General features: G+C 38.4%; 1 protein-coding gene across 1 annotated transcript in view; it reads right to left on the reverse strand.

Annotated features, from left to right (window-relative positions):
- The window catches only part of GUCY1A2 (guanylate cyclase 1 soluble subunit alpha 2), a 135,815-nt gene that overhangs the window by 58,819 nt on the left and 53,011 nt on the right, over positions 1-23,985 (reverse strand). Inside the window, exon 5 of the mRNA XM_063394581.1 lies at positions 123-608. Coding sequence (XP_063250651.1) covers positions 123-608 — 486 coding nt within the window. The remainder of the gene's footprint in view (positions 1-122; positions 609-23,985) is intronic.

Consider the following 23,985-nt stretch of genomic DNA (forward strand, 5'->3'; position numbering starts at 1 on the left):
AAAACAAAAATACTGCCTTCATATTTTTCTAAGGAAAGTCTGCAATTTAGGAAGAAAGGTACTGGGATTTTTTCTGCCTTTGTTTCAGTTATCTTTTGCTAGGTTAGGACTTGAGCCATTACCTTGTAGATGTCAAGGAATCCACACTGGTGGTCGAAGCGCGTGTAGAGCTCGTTGAGCATGCTGATGACCTGCATGGGTGTGCACTGAGCACAGATGGCAGTGAAGCCAACAATGTCCGAGAAGAGCATGGTGACATCATCAAACTTCCTGGCCTGAACCTGCTGCCCCTGCCACAGCTGCTGAGCCACCTCTTCAGGGAAAATAGAAATAAGAAGATCTACAGTCTTCTTTTTCTCCTCTTCCAGGGCTCGGTGTGTACATTCCAGCGTTGCCTTCAGCTTATCCATTCGTTTTTTCAAGCCATCCTGCGCCTTTGCTTGCTCCCCAACCAATATGACATCACGGGTAGCATCATGGATAGGTATGTCTGAAAGATGGAGGCCTCGGCCCATCAGCTCATCCAGCTTGTCCACACAGGGGGAACCCAGAAACAGTATCGAGTTTGATTCTGGCACATGAATCATTTGACCTTTAATTTCCATCACCTATAAAAGTAAAAAAAAAAAAAAAAGAAAAAAAAAAAAAAAAAAAAAAAAAGTTTAGACAAGGGGAAAGATCAGCTTATAGATGTGGACCCTCATTCTACTTTCTCTGTCTTTTCAGCTAAAACAATTAACTGCAGCCTTTTATACAGAAGCCTCTTGCACTCACCTAATCAAGTAATGAGACTCACAGTCTGCTCACCAAATTGAGTCAGAAAATAACCTAAACTGACACAAAATTATTCCCAAATCAGATGCTGGATTTTATTTGTACCCAATTAAATAAGAAAACAATAATGTGTATTCTCAGAGTGCCATCTAAATAATGCTCCTGGAATGTACCTGGCCTTACAAGCAAATGTCAGAGTTGTTCTTTCTCTGTTACTTAGCTATAAATTACAAAAAAAGGAAGTAAAGAGAAATTGCAACTGTCTGAAAGCAGGTTAGTGAAGTTAAGTACCTTCTGCTCTTTTTCAGCAAAATATCTAATACAAGTCAATAGTGGGATTTTATAGAGGTATCAAATAAAAACAGATGTGAAAAACAACTCTATAAAATAACAAATAGCATGGAAATATAGTAGTAGTCCTCCTGTTTCCTGTTTTCCTTCTCATACATGCAGCAGAGTTGAAGGCTGACACTCAGTTAGAATCTGCAGATTTCTTGTTAATAAAGATTCATCCAATTTGTATTTGTGGAACAGCAGAAGGTACAGTAGAGGGAAGGAGCATCAGGTGGTTCATCACACTGGTTTATAGCTTTTGCATTTGCCTGTTAAATGGCTAGATGTTTTGAGTGCTGTCCAAGGGCTGATATCACCGAGGCTGTGGATTGTTACCTCCTGCTCCATGATGGCAGTCCAGCACACAAAACCACCAGACTGAAATGGATACTGAAAACTAAATTAAATCAGACAATCTGTATCACATTGTAAATACAGCTTGCCACAGCCTCTGTCATGAAAAACAATCCCATTGATATTTTCATTCCAGGACTTCACAAAGACCAGGGCAATACTGTGCTAGGTGATCTAAAATACTCAGAGATCTTACCCATAGGATCTCATAGTCAATACAGCCACAACACACCAGTCCTGTGCATCTAAGCAATGTTAGGCACCATAATGCCTTGTATCTGTGTTTTCTGTTCCACACAATCTCTTGAAATGAAAAGCCTCCCCCAGTCACCATTTCTTTCATCATGTAGGCATTTGATTGCTGTCACATGATTCACTGATTCACTTACCATTTAATCCTCTTTCCAGCCATAATCCTACCAAGCAAAATATAAAAGCCTCCATCAGGGAATCCAGAGGTGTCTGTAATAATGATGTGATTTCATTGTCCAGTGGCCTGAAAGCTCCTGCTGAGTTGACAGGTAATCCTACATGGTACTTCCATGTTTTTGGGAGATTTTAGGAAGCTCTTCTTTCTATTAGGTTTTTTTTGTCAGTGCAGACTCCATGGCAGTATGGGAATTGAACCTATCCTGTCCCTACTGCACTCTGCCTTCCCTGCTAGCAACCTAACATGCAGCTTCTCATGTCAGCCAGGGAACTCAGCAAGTGGAAATAAATGCAAGTCATTAAAATTGCCAAATTTTCTTATTTATGTTCCTGCACATCTACTAATATTTACATTTCTAAGCCTTGCTTCCTCAGCTTCACTCTGGGACATTCATCTCTGTGAGATAACTAGTCAGCTACCTACATGAGCTGATATAATGCTCCATGGCTAAGTGTTCTTTTTCTACTTTTGAAACATGGGTCCCTGGGAAATGGGATGTCTTCACGCATGCAGCCTCATGCTTTCAAAAGCGCACACGCATAATTGTTTGAACTCCAAAGTACAAGTTGCCAAATATGAAATACATGGTACAGTATTTCTAAATTCTCTTCCTATTTTGTTCCCCTTTGCCAGAGAGTTTTTTGTTTGTAGAATTTCTCTCTTGTGCAAAATAGAAGTGTCTCATATTATCACTTGCCTCTTCCATCTCCAGGTGAAAACAGGGTGTTTTCAGCTCAGGAGGAGAGAGCGTGACCACAGACCCTGGCTGAGCCAGCCTGGCCTGGGGTTGAGCTGCTTGTCAGCAAGACAAGGCACCTGGCTTGGAGCTGTGTTTCTTCTGTTAACCTGCTGTGAGACTAGAAGAAAATAATGCATCCCCCTGTGCTCCCACTTTGCCTTTGTCAATTTGAGGTGTTAAACTCTTTGATGTGATCTCAGTCTGTGTTAATATATCGTGCCAACCTTCCCCAGGTGGACTTTTCTCAGGAAACACTGACTGAGTAAATAATGCACTAAACAGGCACTCTGGAGTCCTCTGCTCTGCTTCTGGGTAACCCTAGGCAAATTATCAACCCTGACTTCTTATTTGGCCTTTCAGCACAGCAGGAACAATGCTACTGACCACTCTGTAACACACTTTGAGACTTATGTGTGAAAAGGAAAAAAGACAGAAAACCCTGTAAAATGCTTAACTAATAATAACCAAGTGAGCTGACCCCTTGCTTCAAGAAGGTTCAGTGTTTCCAGAGCATTTTTAGAAACTTTTTGCAAAGATCTTCTCCCTACACAACTGATTAGCTTCCTAAAACTGTCAAAAGTTCAGTGATATTTCAGCTTTATCCCCTGAATATTATTATCACTTGTTCTGCTTAACTGAAATTGTTGATGCTTCCTATGACTTCTTTCATGTTACATTAGTGATTCTGTCGTCCTGCTCTCTCTTGATGACTGATGGATGTTTTAGAAAATGGCCTGCCAGTCTCTTCAAGTTGCCCTATCAGGGAACAGGACAGCAGACAAAAAACTGCCCCAGCCTTCCTGGGGAGAAACACTTAGGTCTCATAAAGAACAACAGTAGAGAAGAGCCAAGACTGCATCATTCTTCTCAGTTTTTGCAAAGTCCTTTCATTTCCCAGGAAGTTTCAGAGATGATTCAGACATTTTCTAGCAGACTTCAGTCTGCAACTGTGATCCAGCATGACCTCCATCTCTTTTCTTTGATTTTTCTTGCGTCTTATATTCTATTCTTCTTTGTATCTTAAAATATAGCTGATGTTATAGGATATCAGGTTTGCCTGAAGCTTGCCATAGTAAGTCACACTTCTGGGCACCTCCCCAAAGCTGGACAGCTTTACCATAAGCCTACAGGCAATCAGAATGGCATCATCCATCTTTCTTGTAAGCAGGGAAAGATGGGAACATTTCTGTCATCAGTTGTATTTCGTTACTGCTACATTTCATTGCCTTCCTGTCTCTTTAATTATATTCTCACTGAATAAAATGAGAATAATTCTACCATTTTCAGAGGACATTCTCCTGATTTACAGTGGTGTAAGAGAACATTTTGAAAAGACCAATTATATATCATATTTTACAGTCTTATGTCGCTGTGAAATGACAGTGCAGCCTAAGTAGCTCCGGGATGAAAAACAACAAAGCTATCGCTGAATTTTACTTCCACCGCAAACCCACTGCACAGAAAGGGAGCAAACAGTTCCTGATTCTAAGGAACTCTTTCAGCCTCTCTCACCAAAGGCCCAGCTCAGAAATACTGACAGATCTCAAGCTGCTTTTTGAGAACATGGAGAGCTTCCTACTGAGCAGTGCACCACCAGCTACTTCATTAGGTACACAATACCCAACCCTCTGCACACCCTCTGCATACTCGGGATGCAAGCCACCCTACAGGACCAAAAAGCTTATGAATCAAATGCCAAATCCGCTGCCTAATCTTTAAGGAAAAGCACAGGGGAAAGCTTCACTGCTTGCACTAAGTGAGGATACTACTCCGCACAAAGATGTGCGTTTTAGAATAGTGACTGAGAGAAGGTGTGCACATCTCCTCAAAAAGATTAAGGAAATATGGGATGGTATCCTTGAGAAATAAGGCCAGACCTTTTCTGCAGCCTCTGCAATCCACAAATTTCAATGGAGCTGCTCCTTTGATTTTGATCAGTGCATAAACCCTCCCAAACTATGATTACAGTCTTCTTTTTTCATTTTATTTATAGGGATTAGGTTAGAAACTTACAGTGCTAGGCCACATTTTCATACACAATTGCATATGCATGCTTGATTTCATACAATGAACAAATTCAGTCAGAGAAAACAAAGCTGCTTCCTTATCCGTACCACAGTTATTCAGAGGATGAAAAGACTGAGACAAAATCAGCTTGAACCTGAACACCATCACCATCATCACTTCAAGGCACAAAGAGTATAGGGTGACTTTCAGAAAGGAGGTCCAGCTGCTAACCCAAACTATAAAACAACTGAATGTCCTATAGGGTACATGGCAGTGTCTCAGGAACATTTACAGTGTAGTATTTCATAATTATTTGCACACTTAGAGGCTTAGGGGATTTTGTGAACACTAGACAAGGCAACAGGACACTTGCAGAAAGAAATGTGATTACTTGCTTGCTATGTTTCCACGACACATCTAGAAAGGCTGAAAGTATGACAGACAACACTGGAATTAAAAAAAAAACCCTCTTCAATTGGAAAAATGGGCTTAAGTTGGAATTCAAAACAAGGGTAATAAATATGTTTAGACAGAAATAACCAAATGCAAATAGTACAGCTAGGCTAAGTGTTCCTAAGAAGATGGCCCAGAGTGCAGGGTGGAACAAATGAATGTAAGCCAACATGTCATGCTGTCATTTAGAAAGAAAACACTATACAGGACTATGTAAACAAAAACACAGTTTGCAAAATAATCCTTATGCTGTGACCACTGATTTTCAGACACTAGAAGGGCAAATATGTTCTTTTTTAAGTATAACAAAGAAGTGGATTGATTGGAGAGTCTGGTGAAAAGCAATGAAGGCAATGAAAGGTCTAAAAAATACCACCTACAAAAAAAATTTGAAAGCATTTGATGGTTTAACCCAAAGAAGAAAAATCTAAGGGTGGGCATATGAAACTCTTCAAAAATACTTAAAGCTAATGCAAAGAGGTCAAACTTTTCTAGAAATCCAGTGGCAAAAGCTTTGCAGAAAAGGCCCTGGGGATCCTGGTGAACACCAAATTGAACATGATCCAGCAATGTGCATTTGTATCAAAGGCTAAGAAGAAGTACTCTGGGCTCCATTAGGAGGAGTGTTGCAGCTGGTGGAGGCAAGTGATCCTTGCCCTCTGTTCAGAACTGGTGAGGCCACACCTGGAGTACTGTGTCCACTTCTGGGATCCACAGTGCAGGACTCACATGGACATGCTGGGGAGCGTCCAGTAAAGGTCAACAATGATGACAGGAACCTGAGACATCTTCCCTATGAAGAAAGGTTGAGAGAGCTGGGACTGTTTAACCCAGAGATGAGAAGGCTCAGGATGATCTTATCCAGGCACATAAGTACCTGAAGGGATCAGAGGTGACAGAGCAAGACTCTTTCCAGTGGTGCCCAGAGATAAGACCAGAGGCCACAGGCATAAACTATCCAAAGCAGGCTCACTCTGAACATCAGAGAACACTTTTTTTATATAGGGTGACCAAGCACTGCTACAGGTTTCCTACAGATTGTGGAGTTTCCATCCTTGGAGATACTCAAAAGCCATATGGATGTGGTCCTGGGAAACTGACTCTAGATGACTCTGCTTGAGCAGAGGGTTGAACCAGATGACCTCCAGAGGTTCCTTCCAACCTCAGTCTATGGCATGAACACAAAGTAAAAGGCTCAAATTGGAAAAAAAATAGTTCAGTATGGAATATTCTTGTATTCATAGGGAGAGTGAGAATGGAACATCATTGATGAGGAGTTAGACTATGGTGAGGAGTTGGATTATGCATTAATGGAGATTTGTGAGACCTGTCAGACATGCTAAGTCTGTCTGGAAAGGAGAGGAATGAATCAGTGACTTAACAGAAATCTAGGTGGGAACAGGAACGAGAAAAATAGCAGGATATCATTTTGCATTCAAACAAAAACTACACAAATTATTTCTGGGATAAATAATGTAGTGTCAGTGTGGAATTCATTGCTTCAGTCAGTTTACAACTCTTTCTACAGGCAACAACAGAAACAGGTGCTTCTGGAATAAAAGTTGTGTGATCTACATGAGACATCTAAATCATGGTCAAATGAGTCTTGCCCCATGTGTGAAAATACTTACATTTCTCTGCTGTGAAGGGAGCACAAGGCTTGGACATACATGCCTGTACCAGTCTGTTAAGTCTACCTCCTACCAGTATAAACTTAATTCATAAGAGTAAATGTACTCCTGTGCATTGAAAGGCACCTAAATGCCAATATTTTATGTACATTAAGGGAAATACGAGTTCTCTATTGGGTCTAACAGACTTCTATTTTAAATGCTCCAAACCTCAATTCAGTAAAATGAAGACTTGGTATGCCTGTAAAATTACTGCATCTCTGTGGCTGGCTGACCACCAGATAAGCAGAGCATGACTCTGACTCTTAAGACAGAAAAAGGAACAGCTATTAAAACCTCTCCAATACTCCTGCTCTGCTTGCACAGAGTTAGAGCCACAGCCAGCAGAACTAGCTGTGGAGAAAGATCCATAAAAATAAAAAAAATCATATTCTAACAAAACCCTGATTTGCTATTTTATCTGTAGAAAAAAATAACAAACTACCCTCTTCCATTACACCCCTGTTTTATTGAAAAAAAATCAAAACCTAGGAGAAATATATATCATCATCAAAGAAATGAAAAATAGCTTTTCAATCGATGCCTGACACAACTGAATAAACTAGACTAGGTTTGCTCAGCACAACTCAGGATATGCTTGGGTTCTTGTGAAATTGTAACTCTCAGCATTTGCTTACAAGTTTGTATTTCCAGCTCACTGCACTGTCAAAAGAATATTATTCCACACAGCAGCAAAGTGACTGTTAAAAATTTATCATTATTTATAGCAAACCCTAGAGTGTTTCATAATGTGCAACAGTCTTCAGACCAAAGTGACCAAATGTAACATTTTCTGTACATCACAGATACCTCACAAACCCAGATGAGCAGCAAAGATATTGTGCCTTTAGGAAATCCAAATTTTGGTGGGAATACATTCATTTTCTATAATGTAAAAGAGAAAGTGATAATGAGAGAAACATTAATATCTTCCAGCTGTAAACTTGGACCTCTAAAATAATTTCTTGGTATCAAAAGAGTAAACGTAGCAGATTAGAAGCAAGCAAATTAGGGTCAGATAGGATCTGTTCCAAAAGAAACATAGGTATGCATGACATATCAAAAGCATGGAGCCATCTGTAAGGACATGTGAAAGGGGGAAAGGGGAAGAGGTAAAGAAGATGACTCTTCAGTCATTAGTCTGCCAAACCAACTAGATAAACAAAAGGCAATAGTGGATTCCACCTGAAAAAGGTCACGACGATTTGCAGTTTATCTTTTCTTGCTTCAAGACACAGAAATTGCTTTTAAGAAGGTACTCCTGACTGCTACTTGGATAAGCCCAAGATAAATCTAGCCCTGTGGAATAAAAACAACGGGAAAAAGGATTCCTTTAAAGGAACATCTATTTTCACAAGACAGCAAAGAGTCAGAATTCAACCCTATGTGCTCCCTGGTCAGCTTCCCTTACAGATGCTCTCAGGCAGAGGAATGTGTGAACTCAGCACAGCAGACAGGCAGAACATGGCATGGGCAACACCAGACAGTTGCTAAACAAGAAGAAACTCGCCGGTGCTCCCAAGAGAATTTCAAAATCCCTTTCAACATCAACACACCAAGAACAGATTCATTTTTTCCCATCAATAAACATCTTCATATACTTAAACATGGCCTGTGTGAGTCCTAAAGGCACCATTGGCCTGACAGTCCCTGTCCAGCCTCCCAGGACACCCCTGGCCCTGCCCAGGGCCCTGGACCCCACGTGAGCCCCTTGGGCTGTCAGTCCTGCCTCAGCCATGCTCTCACAGCCCTGCTCTGCTTGGCCCATCCAAGGACCTGAGACCTAGCCCAGTATCAGTGTTTTGCATCCCCAGCCCCAGGGAGGTGGCAGTGCTGGTGCTGGGCTGCCCCACACTCTCAGTCTGGGGTCTGGGACAGGTCCTGGCTGCCAGTGCTGCCCCTTTACCCTTCAGACTCACACATCTCCCAGCACTCAGGGGGCCCTGGCACTTGCAGCACCCTGGCAGCATCCAGAAAACATTTTACCTAAAACACCTATCAATCAGTGAGCGTCTGGACAATGGTCTTGGCCCTATGGTTTCATTTTAGGTAGTACTGTGAGAAGCAGGGAGTAGGAGTTGATGAACCTTATGAGTCCCTTTCAACTCAAGGTATTCTATGATTGTGTGGTTTTCATCTTACTGCAAAATCTATTTCACCCCTAAGATCGTTTTCAGGTTGCACACACCTTTATTAGCAAGCTAAAGTTTTACCTATCAAAAATACAGGTCTATGCTACTTTATTAAAAGCCAGGATACCCTGTGCAGATACTCAGCTGCCCATCTTACTCCAACAACACAGAGCTACAAACGTGCAGTATCAGTGTTAAGAAAGTCTGCTTTGCTCAGGAGCAGAGGAGTGGAAACAGTTTTCAGAGACATGCTCATTTGTTTAGAGTAACAGAATCATAGAATGGCTTAGGCTGGAAGGGGCAGTAAAGGTCCTCAAGTTCCAACCCCTCCAACACAGGCAGGGACATCTTCCTCTAGACCATCTTTTTCAGGGCCCCAACCAGCCTGGCCCTGGAGAATTCCAGGGATGGGGCATCCACAGCCACTCTGGGCAACAAGCTCAAGGTCTGTGAACTGTGGAAGTGGTAGTAGCAATAAACATGCTCCAAGCCACACACTTGCATTAATTTCGCATTTCAAAGCAAAATGCATTTTTGTACTTATGGTCTCACCACAGTTTAATTACAACAGATCAGTCAAAGTATAAGGGAAATTTTCCATATTTAATATTCTCTCTCTGTGGAAGACAAATGAAAAAATTACATTTCTCATTAATGTTTCTTAAACATTTGGTTAAAACTAAATGCTACATATATTGACATAATCAAATCTCTAATTATCTCATGCCTATGAAAAACTTTGTAACTGACAAATAATATGTGTCAGTTTGTTAAAGACAGATAATTTTTATTTATTTCTGTCAATGTCAGCCAAGCAAGATTATGGAGGTATGTGTCAGTACACTGAAGGGAGCAGAGATGTTGCCATTTTCCACAGTGCTGTTACTTTTTTGATTAGTTCTACTGTCTTCAGCCCAAGATTTGTGCAGGTGCATGAATCAGTCTTTCACCTTATCCTTCCACTAGCAGAGTTCACCTCCTAACAAGAGCTTCTCTCTTGAACATGATCTCTCCCATCTGCCTAAGATGACCTACCAGCAGAAAGTACTCTTACTTATATGATATTTCTTGCTTAGTACTTTTCTTTCTCAGATTCAGGCTCACTTGTTTCTTTGTGGAAACTGTTTTTTAGCAAAAAGCACTGAAATGGTTAAAAAAGTGCATATGTTTATTCATGAAAACAGTAGGCAAGGAGCAGCAGAAGCAGCTTTCCCCTTTGATCCGTGAGAACAGATATATATAGCAAGCATTAAGAGATATGACATTTCACCACCAACCTAGGTATCTTAAAATTCCTGTGATTCAAAGATCTCTTAGCCCATGCACTACAGCTTGCAGAATTTTTCACCTTTAGGACTTAGAGAATCTGACTCTTTCCCTAATTTATCTTAAGTATATAAATCTGCTTGAAATTCCTGCCAGCACCATACCAAGGAAACCGATGAGAATTAGAGTCCTCTGTTGGTATTTTTACTTTGCTTTGAATTTTATTACCCCACATATCAAGTACTTTTGCAGCTTTGATAAAAGACTCTATCATTAGAATTTGATATTGGGATTAATCAATTCTGGTCTCTTGGTGCAGTATAAATTTTCAGAACATGAGGAGAAGAAATTTCTTCTATTCCCAGTCCAATCATTCTTAAGTTAGATATAATAAGAAAGACCCATTCTACCTCTCACTGAAGTCACTGTAAATATATCAAGCTGGTTTTAGTGAGAACTGCACCAGGCCTTTAAAATTATATTTTCTCTATATTTCTTTAAAAGATTGATCTTTTAGTATGTTCAGTATAATTCAGCACATCATTAGGAGACTTTTCATCCATAACCTGCTCTAAGTAGCATACTTGAGAGGTGCCAGTAAAAGACAGTCTCTTATACACTGCATTAACAAATTTGGGAAGAATGCATTGGCCTGATTTAGGAGTGTAAGGTTAAGGGTGTCATTTTCCAAAAAGTACTTATTTTACAACCATCAAGAAATGGAAAGCAAATGAATACATTAAAATGCCTTTAACTTAACTATAAATAGAAAATAGTGTGAGAGGGAACAGTCAGATGCAGTGAATATTCACATTTCTGTGCACATTAAAGGATCTGTTTAGCTTCCATTTTCTTCACTGCACCTAACTGATTTTTCCTGGATATGGTAGTAAAGAAAATGAAAAAAAAAAAAGTTGAAGGTAATATTTTAAAACCAAAACACGGTCAGTCTCTATTGCCTTGACTTTTCTAGTACAAATTGAAGAAAGCAGCTAAGCAAGTTGTTTCAATTACATAGGCTGACAAGAAATAAGATGTTCCCAGGGTCTTATCTATTCTCCACTGAAGCATGGGGCCACCAAAGCCTGGAGGGAACGTGGTGGGATGGGGCATGTGGGAGTATGGATGGAAATGGGAGACCCAGCCTTCACAGCAAAGGACAACAGAAGTGATCACTAAAAATATTGAGAAATGCTGCCTCACGAAGCTCCCTGCTCGGCTTGCAGATTCCTGTCCTTGGATACCTCAGGAGAGCTTTGCACAGCTTCCCAGGACTGTGTGTAGGCAGATCACAGGCCAGCCAGCCCCAGAAATCACAGGACTGCCCCAGCAGTGCTCTGCCTCAGCTCCCTGCCGAGGAGCAGAAAATATTTGCTCGGGCTCAGCACGCTGCTGACACAACCCCTTGCTTTTGGAACACAGCCAGCTTACCCAGGACAGGCTGAGAGGCTGAGTGGAGCTAATGAAAAGCTGTCTGTACACACATCCACAGCACCAACTCTAACCAATTCATAACAAACGCAAATACCGACCTGCAGCTAACTTGGAGATGTGAATTTCCTAAAGGGCAGAGCATTTGATGAGCCTCCCCATTTTCAGCATTTTGACTCCTACAATTCTTTTGAGTATTAAAGCCTTTAAGCCTAAAATCTGTAGATCAAAAGTCAGTTTCAAGATCTAGAAATTTTACACTTCAGATATTTACTCCCTTTGGAAGAGTCAGGAGGGGAAGAGGCAGGGAATTCAAGAGTGGTTAAGCCCAGGAAGAAGCAGCAGGGAAGGTTTTACGATTTGGTTATACTTATCATTATCCTACTCTGATTTGATTAGTAATAAATTAAACTAATTTCCTCAAGTCAAGTCTGTTTTGGCCATGGCAGTAATTGGTAAGTGATCTCTCCCCATCCTTCTCTTGACCCACAACTTTCTCCTGCACAGCTGAGGAGAGGAGCCTTGCCTGAAGCCTCCCATGAAAATGGTCTCATGAGAAGAGCCAAAAAGAAAACATTCTCTTTGTGGAAATTAGTCTACCTTATTTACTTCAGGCTTTACCTGCAAATCTGCAGCCTTTTTGGCTAAAACTTTGGGCTAAGTTTTATTGAGCATCTGTAATACATGTGTTTTCAGTAGCTGTTCTGCATTTTTATTTATTTGGGTTTACATGGCTTGTTATTGACTCATGTACTTCATTTACACAAGCAGGATCTCGTCAATGGTGTCTTCCTTCAGCACAAGTCAGGATCTACTTGGACTCAACAAGCAGTAAGAACTGGTGTAAGGCCCAGTCACAGCCAGCTGTGTTATGTTAAAATTATTTTGCACTGATACCAGATATTGCTAGAGTACTGTAATATCCCATAATATGTAGATTTTTCCTACACATTTATACTGGAAATCCCCTATTCTCTGAACATTAGCAGTTTATTTTTCATAGTACTAAAATTAACACAAATGCAAAATCAAGGAATCTTTCACTAATTCACAAATATAACTTGCAATATGTGGCTAGGCATAGTGTCCTCCAGAATGCTTAATTTTTGTAATTGCATTATTTTTCACAATATTTTTATAAAGTATTAAGACTATAGAGAACAATTAAAAGAATATTAAATGTTACTGCATTATCAGGCTGATGATTCCATGGAATAAATCACTGGTTGATGTACTGAGAATACAGAATATTGGACTTCTGAAGTGTGATCATATGATTTATTCATAAAGTTAAAATAAATTAAACTAATTCTCTCAAATACTATATTCTTACACAATATTCCATAATAATAATAATAATAATAATTTCTTAAGAAGACAGTAAAATTTAGCAGTCCTTAATCACACTGCAACAGTCTTTTGATTTAAATCAATGGCATTATTCACAGATCAGTTGATTTCTTAAAAATAAGAAACTATTCTTATATCTGTCGAGGAAATAAGAGAAAATGATGATGATTACCCAGCTTCAGGTAAGAAGAAATGACACAGAAAAGCAGACTGATGATTGCCTATTTGTGTGTTAAGACACTAATTTTCTCACAAGATAGTATGAGATCTTTTGTTTAAGCAAATTTTCCAATTGCTTTCAAAATGCAATGGCTCTCCAGAGGGATGCTCTTGAGCTACAGCAATGAAAAGGCCTATTCTGAAGTCATTTGGAATTAGTGGAGAGGCTGTTTTTGAGAGCAGCACACTCTAGGGCACAGGGTCACAAATAAGTGGAAAATCCTTCTTTTCTCAAATGATCAAAGTCCATTCACCTTTTATTGCAGCGCACAAAACATTCCAGGTCTTATCTACCAATACGTACAAGTATATGTTGCATCAGTGGAAATAAATGGAAAGTCTGGCACAAACAACTCTCTGATGACATTTGTGATTTGTCAGTCATATCTAAACAGTGTAACTAGCCATTTTTTCCCAATTTCTTCCCACACATGTTTGTGAAAGGAAATAATACCCTTTGCTCAACAGGCAAGAAAATAAGATATTGTTTATCAAAAGTCATTATGATGTATTAGTGACTTGTGAAAAGATGGAAGAATGAAACTTCTTTCTTTCCTTTGTGCTTTGGTTGATGGCCCCTCAGTCAGCTGAAAACATCATTGTATTTCATACACAATAACCCAACTGAAGTAAGTTATAAGATCACAGATTACCAAAGCATTTCAATTGTTCTTAAGCTTTTTACAGTGAAATATATGGATAAACAGCCAACTTAACTATGTAGAGATCTCCCTCCACTGCAGCTTTTTCCTATGCTTTGAAAGTATATACTATTTGAACATGGAAGACCACATATATAATATACATTTTCTGCTGGTTGCAAAGCTTCACAACATCTTAATGCTCATATTTCGCAAAAGCAGTTAATGATTGAAGTCAGGAGAAAAATGAAATCAAAGCTCATTCTGTAAAAGCTTTCCAGAGATCAGCTTCCATATGCTATCTTGTTCACTTCAAATCACCAGATGCCTAAACTCTGCAAAGATCAATCAAATCTGAGAGTTTCGTCTCTATAAATCAACAACATCAGGAAAACTGTCTTGGTACCACACAAAAAGAAATTACAACAACATTGCTGTCTCAGTGCCTTAGAATTTAATCTGTTATATCAGGACATTCTCATTATAGAACTTAAAATTTCTGATTTGTATTAAAATCAGATCACACAAGAAATAAAAAAAATTGGAGAAGCAAGATGGTTCCAAATATTTTCGTTTGTAACAGAGTATATCTTCCAGAAATAACCCTACGAGTGAAATTAGTCAGTGAAACAACCTGCAAATGATTTCTTCTGGAGTGAGACTTCAAACTGGCAATATATCTGAGAAATGTATTTTAAACATTACTGTTTTTCATAGTTGGTGACAGTTTCACATTCAAAGCTGTTGTAGCCACACAGTTCCAACAATGCTGACTTTAGCAAGCTCTTCAGTCATCCTCTAAAATACCCTAAGGTAAAATTTGAGCTCTATTCTTAATAGCTCTGAAGCTCAGAAGGCACTGAGAGTAGTTGGTCAAAAATACCCTAGCAAAATATCTTTTTGTGTCAGGAATGATAATTCAAGGAAAGGGACATATTTCACAGGTATGCATTACTTAAGCCAAAGGATAAAACAAAATTTGTATCCATGTGGACTCAAATTCAAAACTCTTCAATCCTACAATGAGTAAATAAAGTAATAAAATATAAAAGTTATGATTTAATTGAAACAGGCACTTTCAATCAAAAAAGGTGGTAAGATTGCATAACTTGAAGGAATATCTCTTACTATAAACAGATTTAAAAATTATATTTTCATATATATCAATACTATCAGATTGAAGTTGGGTTCAGGTTATAAATATTTTAATTGCATTTCACTTAGTGATATTTGGGACAATAAGAAGAGAAAAATCTGTCCTGATTGCAACCCAGCAGATGTCTAAAAATACATTTCAGAAGAATTCTGGGCATACCTTTCCACTGAATATTCTTTGTCAAACCTAGCTGGCATTCTGCTAACAGAGACTGATTCCTTTGCTTAGGCTATATAACATCAAAGTGATTTCCCCCTCTTTGTCTTCATTTTGACTTCTGTACACCTCCCCAGCTAATATCAGACCATATTTTTCTTAGTTAGACCAGCAAATGTTACATGCTGTGTTTTCTCACGCTAATGCTGCTGTGCTATTACTCTCATTAAACAGCCAATTCCATGAACAGCCTGTATTTGGCAAACAGTATCAGCTTCACACATTTACTGATTAGCCAGGCTCAATTCCTTACACAGAAGTAATGATTTACCTATGCTTATTCATACATCAACCTTGGAATAGAATGTGTTCTTTTCAAAAGGAGGTTAATAATGTACGTTTTACTGGCACTGTGATAACAGTACAATTACAGCACTAGCTTTGCTGTGTTAGTCCCATCTATGGTCCTTCTATTTTCCCACCCTCTTCCTGCTGTTGACCAACACCAGACAGTCCAGACTGAATCACCAGGGCTGCTGGTGTACTTCGTGCTCACGAGACATGTTTGTTTTTCAAGTGGTTTTGGGGGTTGGTTTGGTTTTGCAGTTGTGTTGTGGGGCTTTTTTTCCTCTGAGAGCTATCTTAAAGTCTAAGCAGCTGTTGCCTGAGGTGAAGAGGAAGCGATCAGGATTCCAAACTGACCTAGCTGGAAAGCTCAATACCCTCACATGGGATGCCAATGACAAAGTCCCCCTGGGAGCTCAGAGTCAGCAAAAGCAGAACTTCTCTCCCATTTAATAGCTTTGCTGTGAGAATTTCTAGGCTTTGTTTCAACACAGCTAATTTTTGGTGTTCTGTAAACTATTTTTTACTTAGCCACTAATTCCTTTCTCTTTCTTATAAAAACAGATGGAAAACTCTTTGATGGGATGACTGCCATTAGTCTTTGTTCTACAGCAGGAGTAAAAAGTTTTAATTACTCCAATCTGCATTCATCTCTTTGGTTACTGAATTTTCCAGGTGATCTAAGGCCAAATTCCAGGGATCTTCTCTCTCATCATACTTACTGGTAATCAACAACAATCTGCTATTTTTATCATCTGGCAAAAACACCTTTAATCTGGAAAGGGAGCTTGCTTTTCTAACACAGTTCAGACATCATACTTATGTCTCATACTCTTTGATTCTGGTTCTCCCTCTTCCACATCATCTGAAATAAATGGTAGCACTTATACCTAACGAAATAAGACTAAGAACTAAGTAAGAGTACAAGCTTTTTACTGTAATCTCTTAACATTTGATTCTAACATTGTGGGGGGGGTTCTCTTCTTTATTTCTTCTCCTTAGTAAATTCTGGCTTTCGTCATAAACTTTGACTAGTGATTTCAGGAAACATCATGTACTCATTTTCAAAACTATAAATGTAAAATAATTCCCACTGCAGAAACCCAGCTTATTCCAAATGTGCAGCAACATAATAAAGCAGTATTTGATTTACAGCTGCTTCCACAAATTGACAGTTTACTGGCATCAAACTTGATGCTTTTTCATTTCTTCATGCAAAAGCCAAAACGAACAGCTTTTTTTTCATAAGTTTCAATTTGATTTTCCTTAGTCATCCTTAACATGAAGTAGTCCAATAAATATACATATATTTGAGAACTCTCACATTCTACAGGTTTCTGCTACTTCTTTCTAATTCCAACCACAGAACATAAAAAGTCCTTTAACTGGATGTATCAGAAAGTAAAACATACAAGATCTGTTGAATCTTTTGTATGTCTAGCCAGAGATTCTGCTTTAATGTACTCTACGTAAGTCTCATTTGTCTCTAAAAGAATAGAAGCTTCTAAAAGAAAGGTGGGTATGTGTACTGGGAAAAAAAACCCAAAAACCTCAAACCACAAACAAGCAAACAAACAAAGTGAGGAAATTATCAAAATTCTCAAAAGCACCTCCTTCTGCCAACCAAGACTGTATTTTTAAGAGAAATAAAATTATGGGATGAAAACTGTCTTTCAAATACTTCACATTCAGCACCCATTATTGCACTTGCATGTCTTAGTTCTCATATCCACTTTTTTTTTAAATTGCCAAACACAACTGAGATGCAACATTACCCACAGCGTTGTGTCCCTTTTGCAGACTCAGGGTGCCTCAAAGCTGTAACTTTTTTATGATGGATCAGTTTGTGATGTAGTGTTACATCACCACAGAAAACTACTCTGGATGTCTATTTCATGCTTATGTTCTTTGCAGTAGCTCATTTAACTAGTTAAATGTCCATAATAAGGTATATGAAAGCAAACAGTAGAAATGAAGTTTGCGTCATCCTTCCTCTTCCTCCACCTACTCCTAAGGGGTGCAAAGACAGTCTTACTGATTTTAAAAAAAGAAGAAAAACTTAGCAGAACAGATTACTGTAAATAATTGAGAGTAAATATTTTTGTATTTCAAATTCTATAATCTGCAATGTAATTTGGAGTCCAACATTCACTTTCAGCAGATATGAGTGTTTGTTTTATTCTGTTTTGCATGAAAGAGAAGTAATTTCTACAAAGGAAAGAGCATATATTGTCTTTAAAAGAAATCAAAGTAAAAAATGATTCAATACAACAGAAGTTTCATCCTCATGCAGCTAGGAGTCATTCCTTTCAATCTTGAATGATTCAAGACTATATTTAATTTGTTTCCCTTATCTTGCAGCATAATTCCTCCTTTTCTGGAACCTATGCAACATCAAGTGTAAACAGATACACTACTAAAATGTAGTTTCTGACGCACATGTACAACCACAGAACAAATCTAAACTTGGCTTAATCATCTTTTCTTGCCATGTCTTTGCATATCTTCCTAAAGCAGCCTCAGTAATTACTGACATCACGTGGAACAATTATGGACTTTGAATCAAAACAAAAGGCAGCAGATTGCAATAATTTTAGATGGTAATGAATCTAACGTTAGATTATCAGAACCCTAATGAGAACCAAGGTGGTTTGAAATGGCATGATCGAATCAGAATTTAATTTTGTATTCTTTTTGTAAAGATGAGTAATTTAAACTTCCTGAATGTGTTATAATCTCTAAATGACATAGTGTAATGACTCTTGCCTCACAAACAGCATATCAGACAGGACATACTAATTTATGTTGCATGGATTCTTGTAACACCTACACAGGTGGAAAACAGATAATTAAATATATATATATACATATAAATCTGCCAAATTATAAAGGAAGTGCCAAGCACATAAGTCAATGACTCCTTTAGCTATTCTGTATATCAGAACTTACAAGAACAAAATTATCTTTTTCCCTCTTTTACTGTTTGAACATATTCCAGATTTCTAAGTACAGTCTAAGCATGGTCCCTGCTGGCTTGGAAAAACTGCAGCAAAAATAAATATGTCAAAGGCCATATAAAAATCCATGCCAAAGAAGTCTTGGCTTTAAAATGTAATAACTGAGATCGCCTGAGAGCTCCCAGATTATCAAAGCAACCACTCAAAACTGTTTTTCCACAAAGTTAAACAATATAAGGCTCCTTCTAAGATTTTGTATTAAGGCTCTCTCATCTGTATGGAAAAGACCTTCTCCTTCCTTGTTTTCTTGTAGCTATATTCGAGAACATTTTTTATCTCAACTATAACTTTTTCAGGCTAAAATCCCTTTCTCAATGAAGCTATAAGCATGTGAATTTCATTAGATTTGGTTGTTATCTTTGTAGTCTTCTCTTTCATTAACTGAATTGACTAACATTCAAATTATGTGATATTCTATCCATAGCACCCTGTGGGTGCTATAAATAATAAGTAGCGCCTTTTGCACTCCCTACTTTAGGACTCAACCCTTCAAACAGTTACAATTCTGTCAGCAACTTCAAAGACAGTCAAACAACAAAAAATGAGCAATGGATAGTGATACATGTCACTTTGTTGCTATTTTTAAATCTCAGGACAAAGGATTAAAAGTGCCCACCAAATAAAAACTCTCCGTTTTGCAAGATACTGTTTATTTCATATCAGTTAGACCCTATGATATATTCCATCTGTTTCCATACTGAAAAAGAAATCAATACTGGGGAAGTCTTATTGATAGCATCAATTATATAGTACATTGCCTGACTAACAAGAAGCATGAATCCAACTGAGATAAATCCTTCTCTCACTTATACTGATCTCTACAAAAATAAGCCCATTGAGTCAATGCAGTTAGACCAGATTTACAGCACTGAAAGCAGAACTCTTTGCTGTCTTGGATGAGTGAAAGAGGATTTGGCAGGAGAAAAGAAACAATCATGAAGCAAATTCCACCTCTCTTCTTACTGAAGAAGTCTCCCTGACTTCAATAGAAATAGGATCAAGCCAGCGTTCAAGCTTGATCAAACTGCTCTTTTTTTTTTAATCTAGCAATTACTGTCATGTTGACAAGGACGAAAAACAGCTATTAAAAGATTATAAATGTTCAAAGGATAATTATAAAATACAATCTCTGGAGCCATAGAAAAGAACTAGTTATATTTATTTAAACTAAGTCTCTTAAAAAAAAAAAACAACAAACTTATGAAGAAAAAGAATTACTAGAAGAAAAAAAAAAAACCTTTCTGTTGAATACAAGTATTTTTGATATTTTTTCTTTTGGCCAAACTCTTGTTTTACAAAGGTACAAAGTACAAAGGTAAATTTGTACTCAGCAGATATAATAAAGCAAAAACAAGAAATTATATCACTGCTGTTAGCCAACCATGTCCAATTTCACACTAGTTGTCATCCAGCAGCAAGTGTGTACCTCTAAAATTAAAGAAATGAAGTTAATTTGGCACACACTCTAAGCATGCCTTTTTGTCACAGGACAATGCTGGAGCCATCTATTCCATTAGTCAAGAGGTCTGAAAATCCAGAGACTGTAGCCCTTGTAGTTTGAACTGAATAGCCAAATTAAGGAGCTAAAATGCATGACAGCATGGAGAACACCTCTTCCAGGAGCCTGTCATTTGCAGACCAGAGTGTATGAAGGGACCTACATTAAAGTGTACATTCTGATTTTATTGTAAACTCCCTTAGGTTTTTTTTGTTGCTACTGATTTACAGAACTGAACCAGGAGGCTGTTTTTCATCAACATACATTTTCCCTGCTTTCTTCAAAATGTGCAGCTTGAGAAGTAAGCTACACAAAGTCATTATCCCTGTTATCTCAATTATTACTGCTGGCTAGCCAGAAGGAACCAAGAGCCAGCTCCAAAAAAAGGATTTAGAGAACTTAAACAGCACTGCAGCAGCCTTTCTGCACAAGTCCTAAACAGTGCAAGGCCTCACACTGCAGTCTGGGACACGTGGGATTCCCGAGCAGCTCCCTGCTGACCCTAAACAAGCTGTAGGGGCCTGGGCCCATGCACAGAGGTGCTTCAGCAGGGTCTGCAGCAGCCAGGCTCCTGCTTGATTCTCTTTCCACATCAGGCCTGTGATTTTAGTCCTCTCCAGCAGCTAAGAGCAGGTCAGGGCTGGCAGAGCCCACTTTGGTATCTCCTGGCCGATGAGAGACTCGCTGGCACTGCTCCTGTGCAAGCTGAGGAAACCTTCCCTGGGCATGAGAGACAAGACAACAGAGGGACATTTGGGCCATTGCATGGGTTAGACAATGATACTCTGTTTCTGAATTCACTAAATGAACCAGTTATCATGATCCTGGATGTGGGGTAAATAAACTAAATAAATGTGCCTCTTCCTAGCTGACACATCTAATTCTTCATATGATTCAGTTTGAACGATTCCCAAGCATGTCGAACTATTTTTCTCCTTTTGAGTCCCACCTGATTTTGAAATGAATTTCCTCAGAGCTAATCAGGACAATTCATCAAACTGGACTGCTAAAAAGGAAAATTAAAAACCTTGGGTAACTGTGCTTTTATGGTACATTTAACAAATGTATTCCAGTTTTCCCCTCCAGAAGGAATCTGATATTTCTACAGAAAACAATAACCTCCGCTACTCATATCAAGCCTAAATGGCTTTGTAATGGCATTACTGCAAAAATATATTTTTTTAAATGTCACCATCATTAGGATTTGATCTGAAAGTGAAGTATGCTGCAAATAAGAGTCTCATTCCAGTTGCTCTTCACAGAAAATGAAACATGCCAGGCGGACAGTTTCCAAACATGCAGCAATATTTGCTTCTGTCATTAATAATGAAGATTGACTAGGAATTTAAGCTTATCATTTGCTACTCATAAAAAAAAAATTGTATAATCTTTTCTGCAGGAAATAATTTAAACATGTTCTGATCTGTCCAGCTGAGGAAAGAGTCAATACATCTCCTTTCTGCACCAAACGTATATTTTAAGAAATAGCATTATTTGTAGTCACATCCTTGAAACTTGGTATATTTGTGGCAATTAATTTCTTTTCAGAGAACCATTTCAATCATACTCCAACCTTCAAGAATGTACTTAAATTCTTAAATCTAACTGGTCTACTGTTAGGTAGCAGTACTTGACTAAAATCAATACTAGACTGAGGGAAAGTCAATTGAAGATGGCTGAATGGATGTTCTACTCTTAAAAAACACATTTAAAGATTCAGCGTGTTTTAAAAATTTCTAAAAAGCTCAATATTTTATCACAGAATCATAGAATCATTAAGTTTGGAATAGATCTCCAAGATCATGAAATCCAATTGGTTGAATTATGACACACATGTCTTAAAAAGGGAACATACGTAGTCTAATTTTAAAGGAACAGTTATGTTACTATATCAAAACATAAATTTATAATGGAATAAATATTTTCTTAAAACACTAAGCTGCTTACAACTAGGAAAAAAAAAAAAAGGCAACAAAAGTTGTAGGTAAGATTAAGAATCTGGCACTAGAACTGTGCTCCTGTGCAGGAGTAAGACTTTGTAACCTTACAACTTAGTAAATCTGAAACAAACTAATGGAGAAGAATTTTCCTTAAAAAAAACTTAAACCACAAAAAAACCAAAACAACACAAAAGAAAACCAGCTAATGTCCACTAATAGTGAATGAAGAAGGACTTCTGACTTTTATAGTCATGACTATGACAAATCCCTGCTAACTACTCATTCAAATGCATGGCGAACGTCATCATCACGAGGTGTTGTTTTATGATACAATCATGTGTCCTATCATTTCGCAGTGGAGCATCACTGCTTTTGGCATTGCTAATTGTATTAATTTGGGGGTTATACACAAATAATTTCGACATCTAATGAGCATGGTGCAACAAAGCATAAAATGTGGGTATTAAATTTACTGGCTGGCACATTTGCATTAATAGTATTTGACGTGTTCTGTGGTATTGCCCTTGGCTTCCCACTGCTGCTCTAAAAGAGGTCTCCCACACTTACACCAGCCCTACAAGACCTTCTCATGCCGTAAGGCATCTCAGTCACACCAAATTAATTCAGAGTAAAAAACTGAATTGAGCCCCAGGTATCTGTTTTCCTGTGCACTGCCTGGTGAGATGTGTGTGCCTCAAGAAGATAACTGAAAAGCCTGTATGTTTAGCACACACACAGACAGTCTAGAACAGTAATGAAATAGTGGTAAATCTGAGATTTAAGATTTTGCCTATTTACAGATACTCCAATGAGTTTTTTTTCAGGATTCAAAACTATCTACTAAAAGGTTTTCTTTAAAGATCAGGGTTCATTTGAACTAACTAGCTGCAACTTTGAAATTCACCTTGGAGGCTGCACAGAAAAGACTGAATAGTTTATGTAGGTCAGAGCACAGTAATTATGATTGAAACACTTAATTGTTTCAGTAAAATTGTAGATTCAGATGCTACTTATCTATTACAGTGCTTTATTTGGATCGAGATCTCACTTCAAAAGCAAAGCCTGGCAGAGCAGGCTTAGAGAGCAGACTGCTCTCTAGGAGTTTCCCCTCTGACCTCCACATTCCAAAGGGCAGCCAGCCCACAGGACCAGATGAGAGCCTGTCCACAGTCAAACCCACAGAAATACAAGTAATGTCAGTGCTGAGTACTCAACAGTTGCTGTTTTGCCCTCCAGGTCTGTTCCTAGCACTCAACAATGCTTGGTAGTGTAGATACAGTCAGCTCTCGTGATTGTCTAATTCTAATCCAGTGTTAATGTAAAGTAAAATTCTTGAATTATTTTGGGAGCTAATTTCATGTAGGCTAATCTGTCTAACATGCCCTTTCTGGCATGCAGTTTAGGCCTTCTGCATTATGCCTGATCAAATTTATGCCAACTTGCTAGCATATGTAACTAAAGCTAAATTTGGAAACCAGCTATGAAGTTGTCATGACCCCAACTCCTCCTTGCCTAGAAACTCAAGCAGTCATCTTGCAAATAGTAAATGAATGCAGCACATTTCCTGACAAGCTGAATGTCACTTTACCCAGGTTTAAACGTCCATGAAGCTGATTGCCATAGCAGAGAATCAGGCCCTGACTCATTCCTGTTTCTCAAATAACCACACAGCCAGTTGCCACTAGCAGGTGCTGCTTATCTATCACAAATATGTAACTGCTTCCTAAAACACTACATGTCTGTGATCATGGATTTCTATTTGTTTTACAGTGTAAGACTACACATAGGATTTTCAAAACTATCCAAAGTGTTCTGGAGTCATATTAAGTATCAGTTTGTCTTTATTCTAAACAGCTACTGAAAATGCTGTTGCATTGCCACTGCACTTAAGGTTTGGTCTTACCTCAAGTATCAATTTGTCACACCATGTCATGTGGTTGTAAATAGTAAACTGAGTTGGTATTATGTCTTCAAAGCCAACTAGCTCTGCAATTCCTGAGTTTCAACAAAATCTATTATAAAACTGGTATTCAGTATTTACTATGTCAGCCCTTTTGCAAGGCATTAAGTCGAG

This window comes from Prinia subflava, chromosome 3, assembly GCF_021018805.1.
Source record: "Prinia subflava isolate CZ2003 ecotype Zambia chromosome 3, Cam_Psub_1.2, whole genome shotgun sequence".
NCBI classification, from domain to species: domain Eukaryota; kingdom Metazoa; phylum Chordata; class Aves; order Passeriformes; family Cisticolidae; genus Prinia; species Prinia subflava.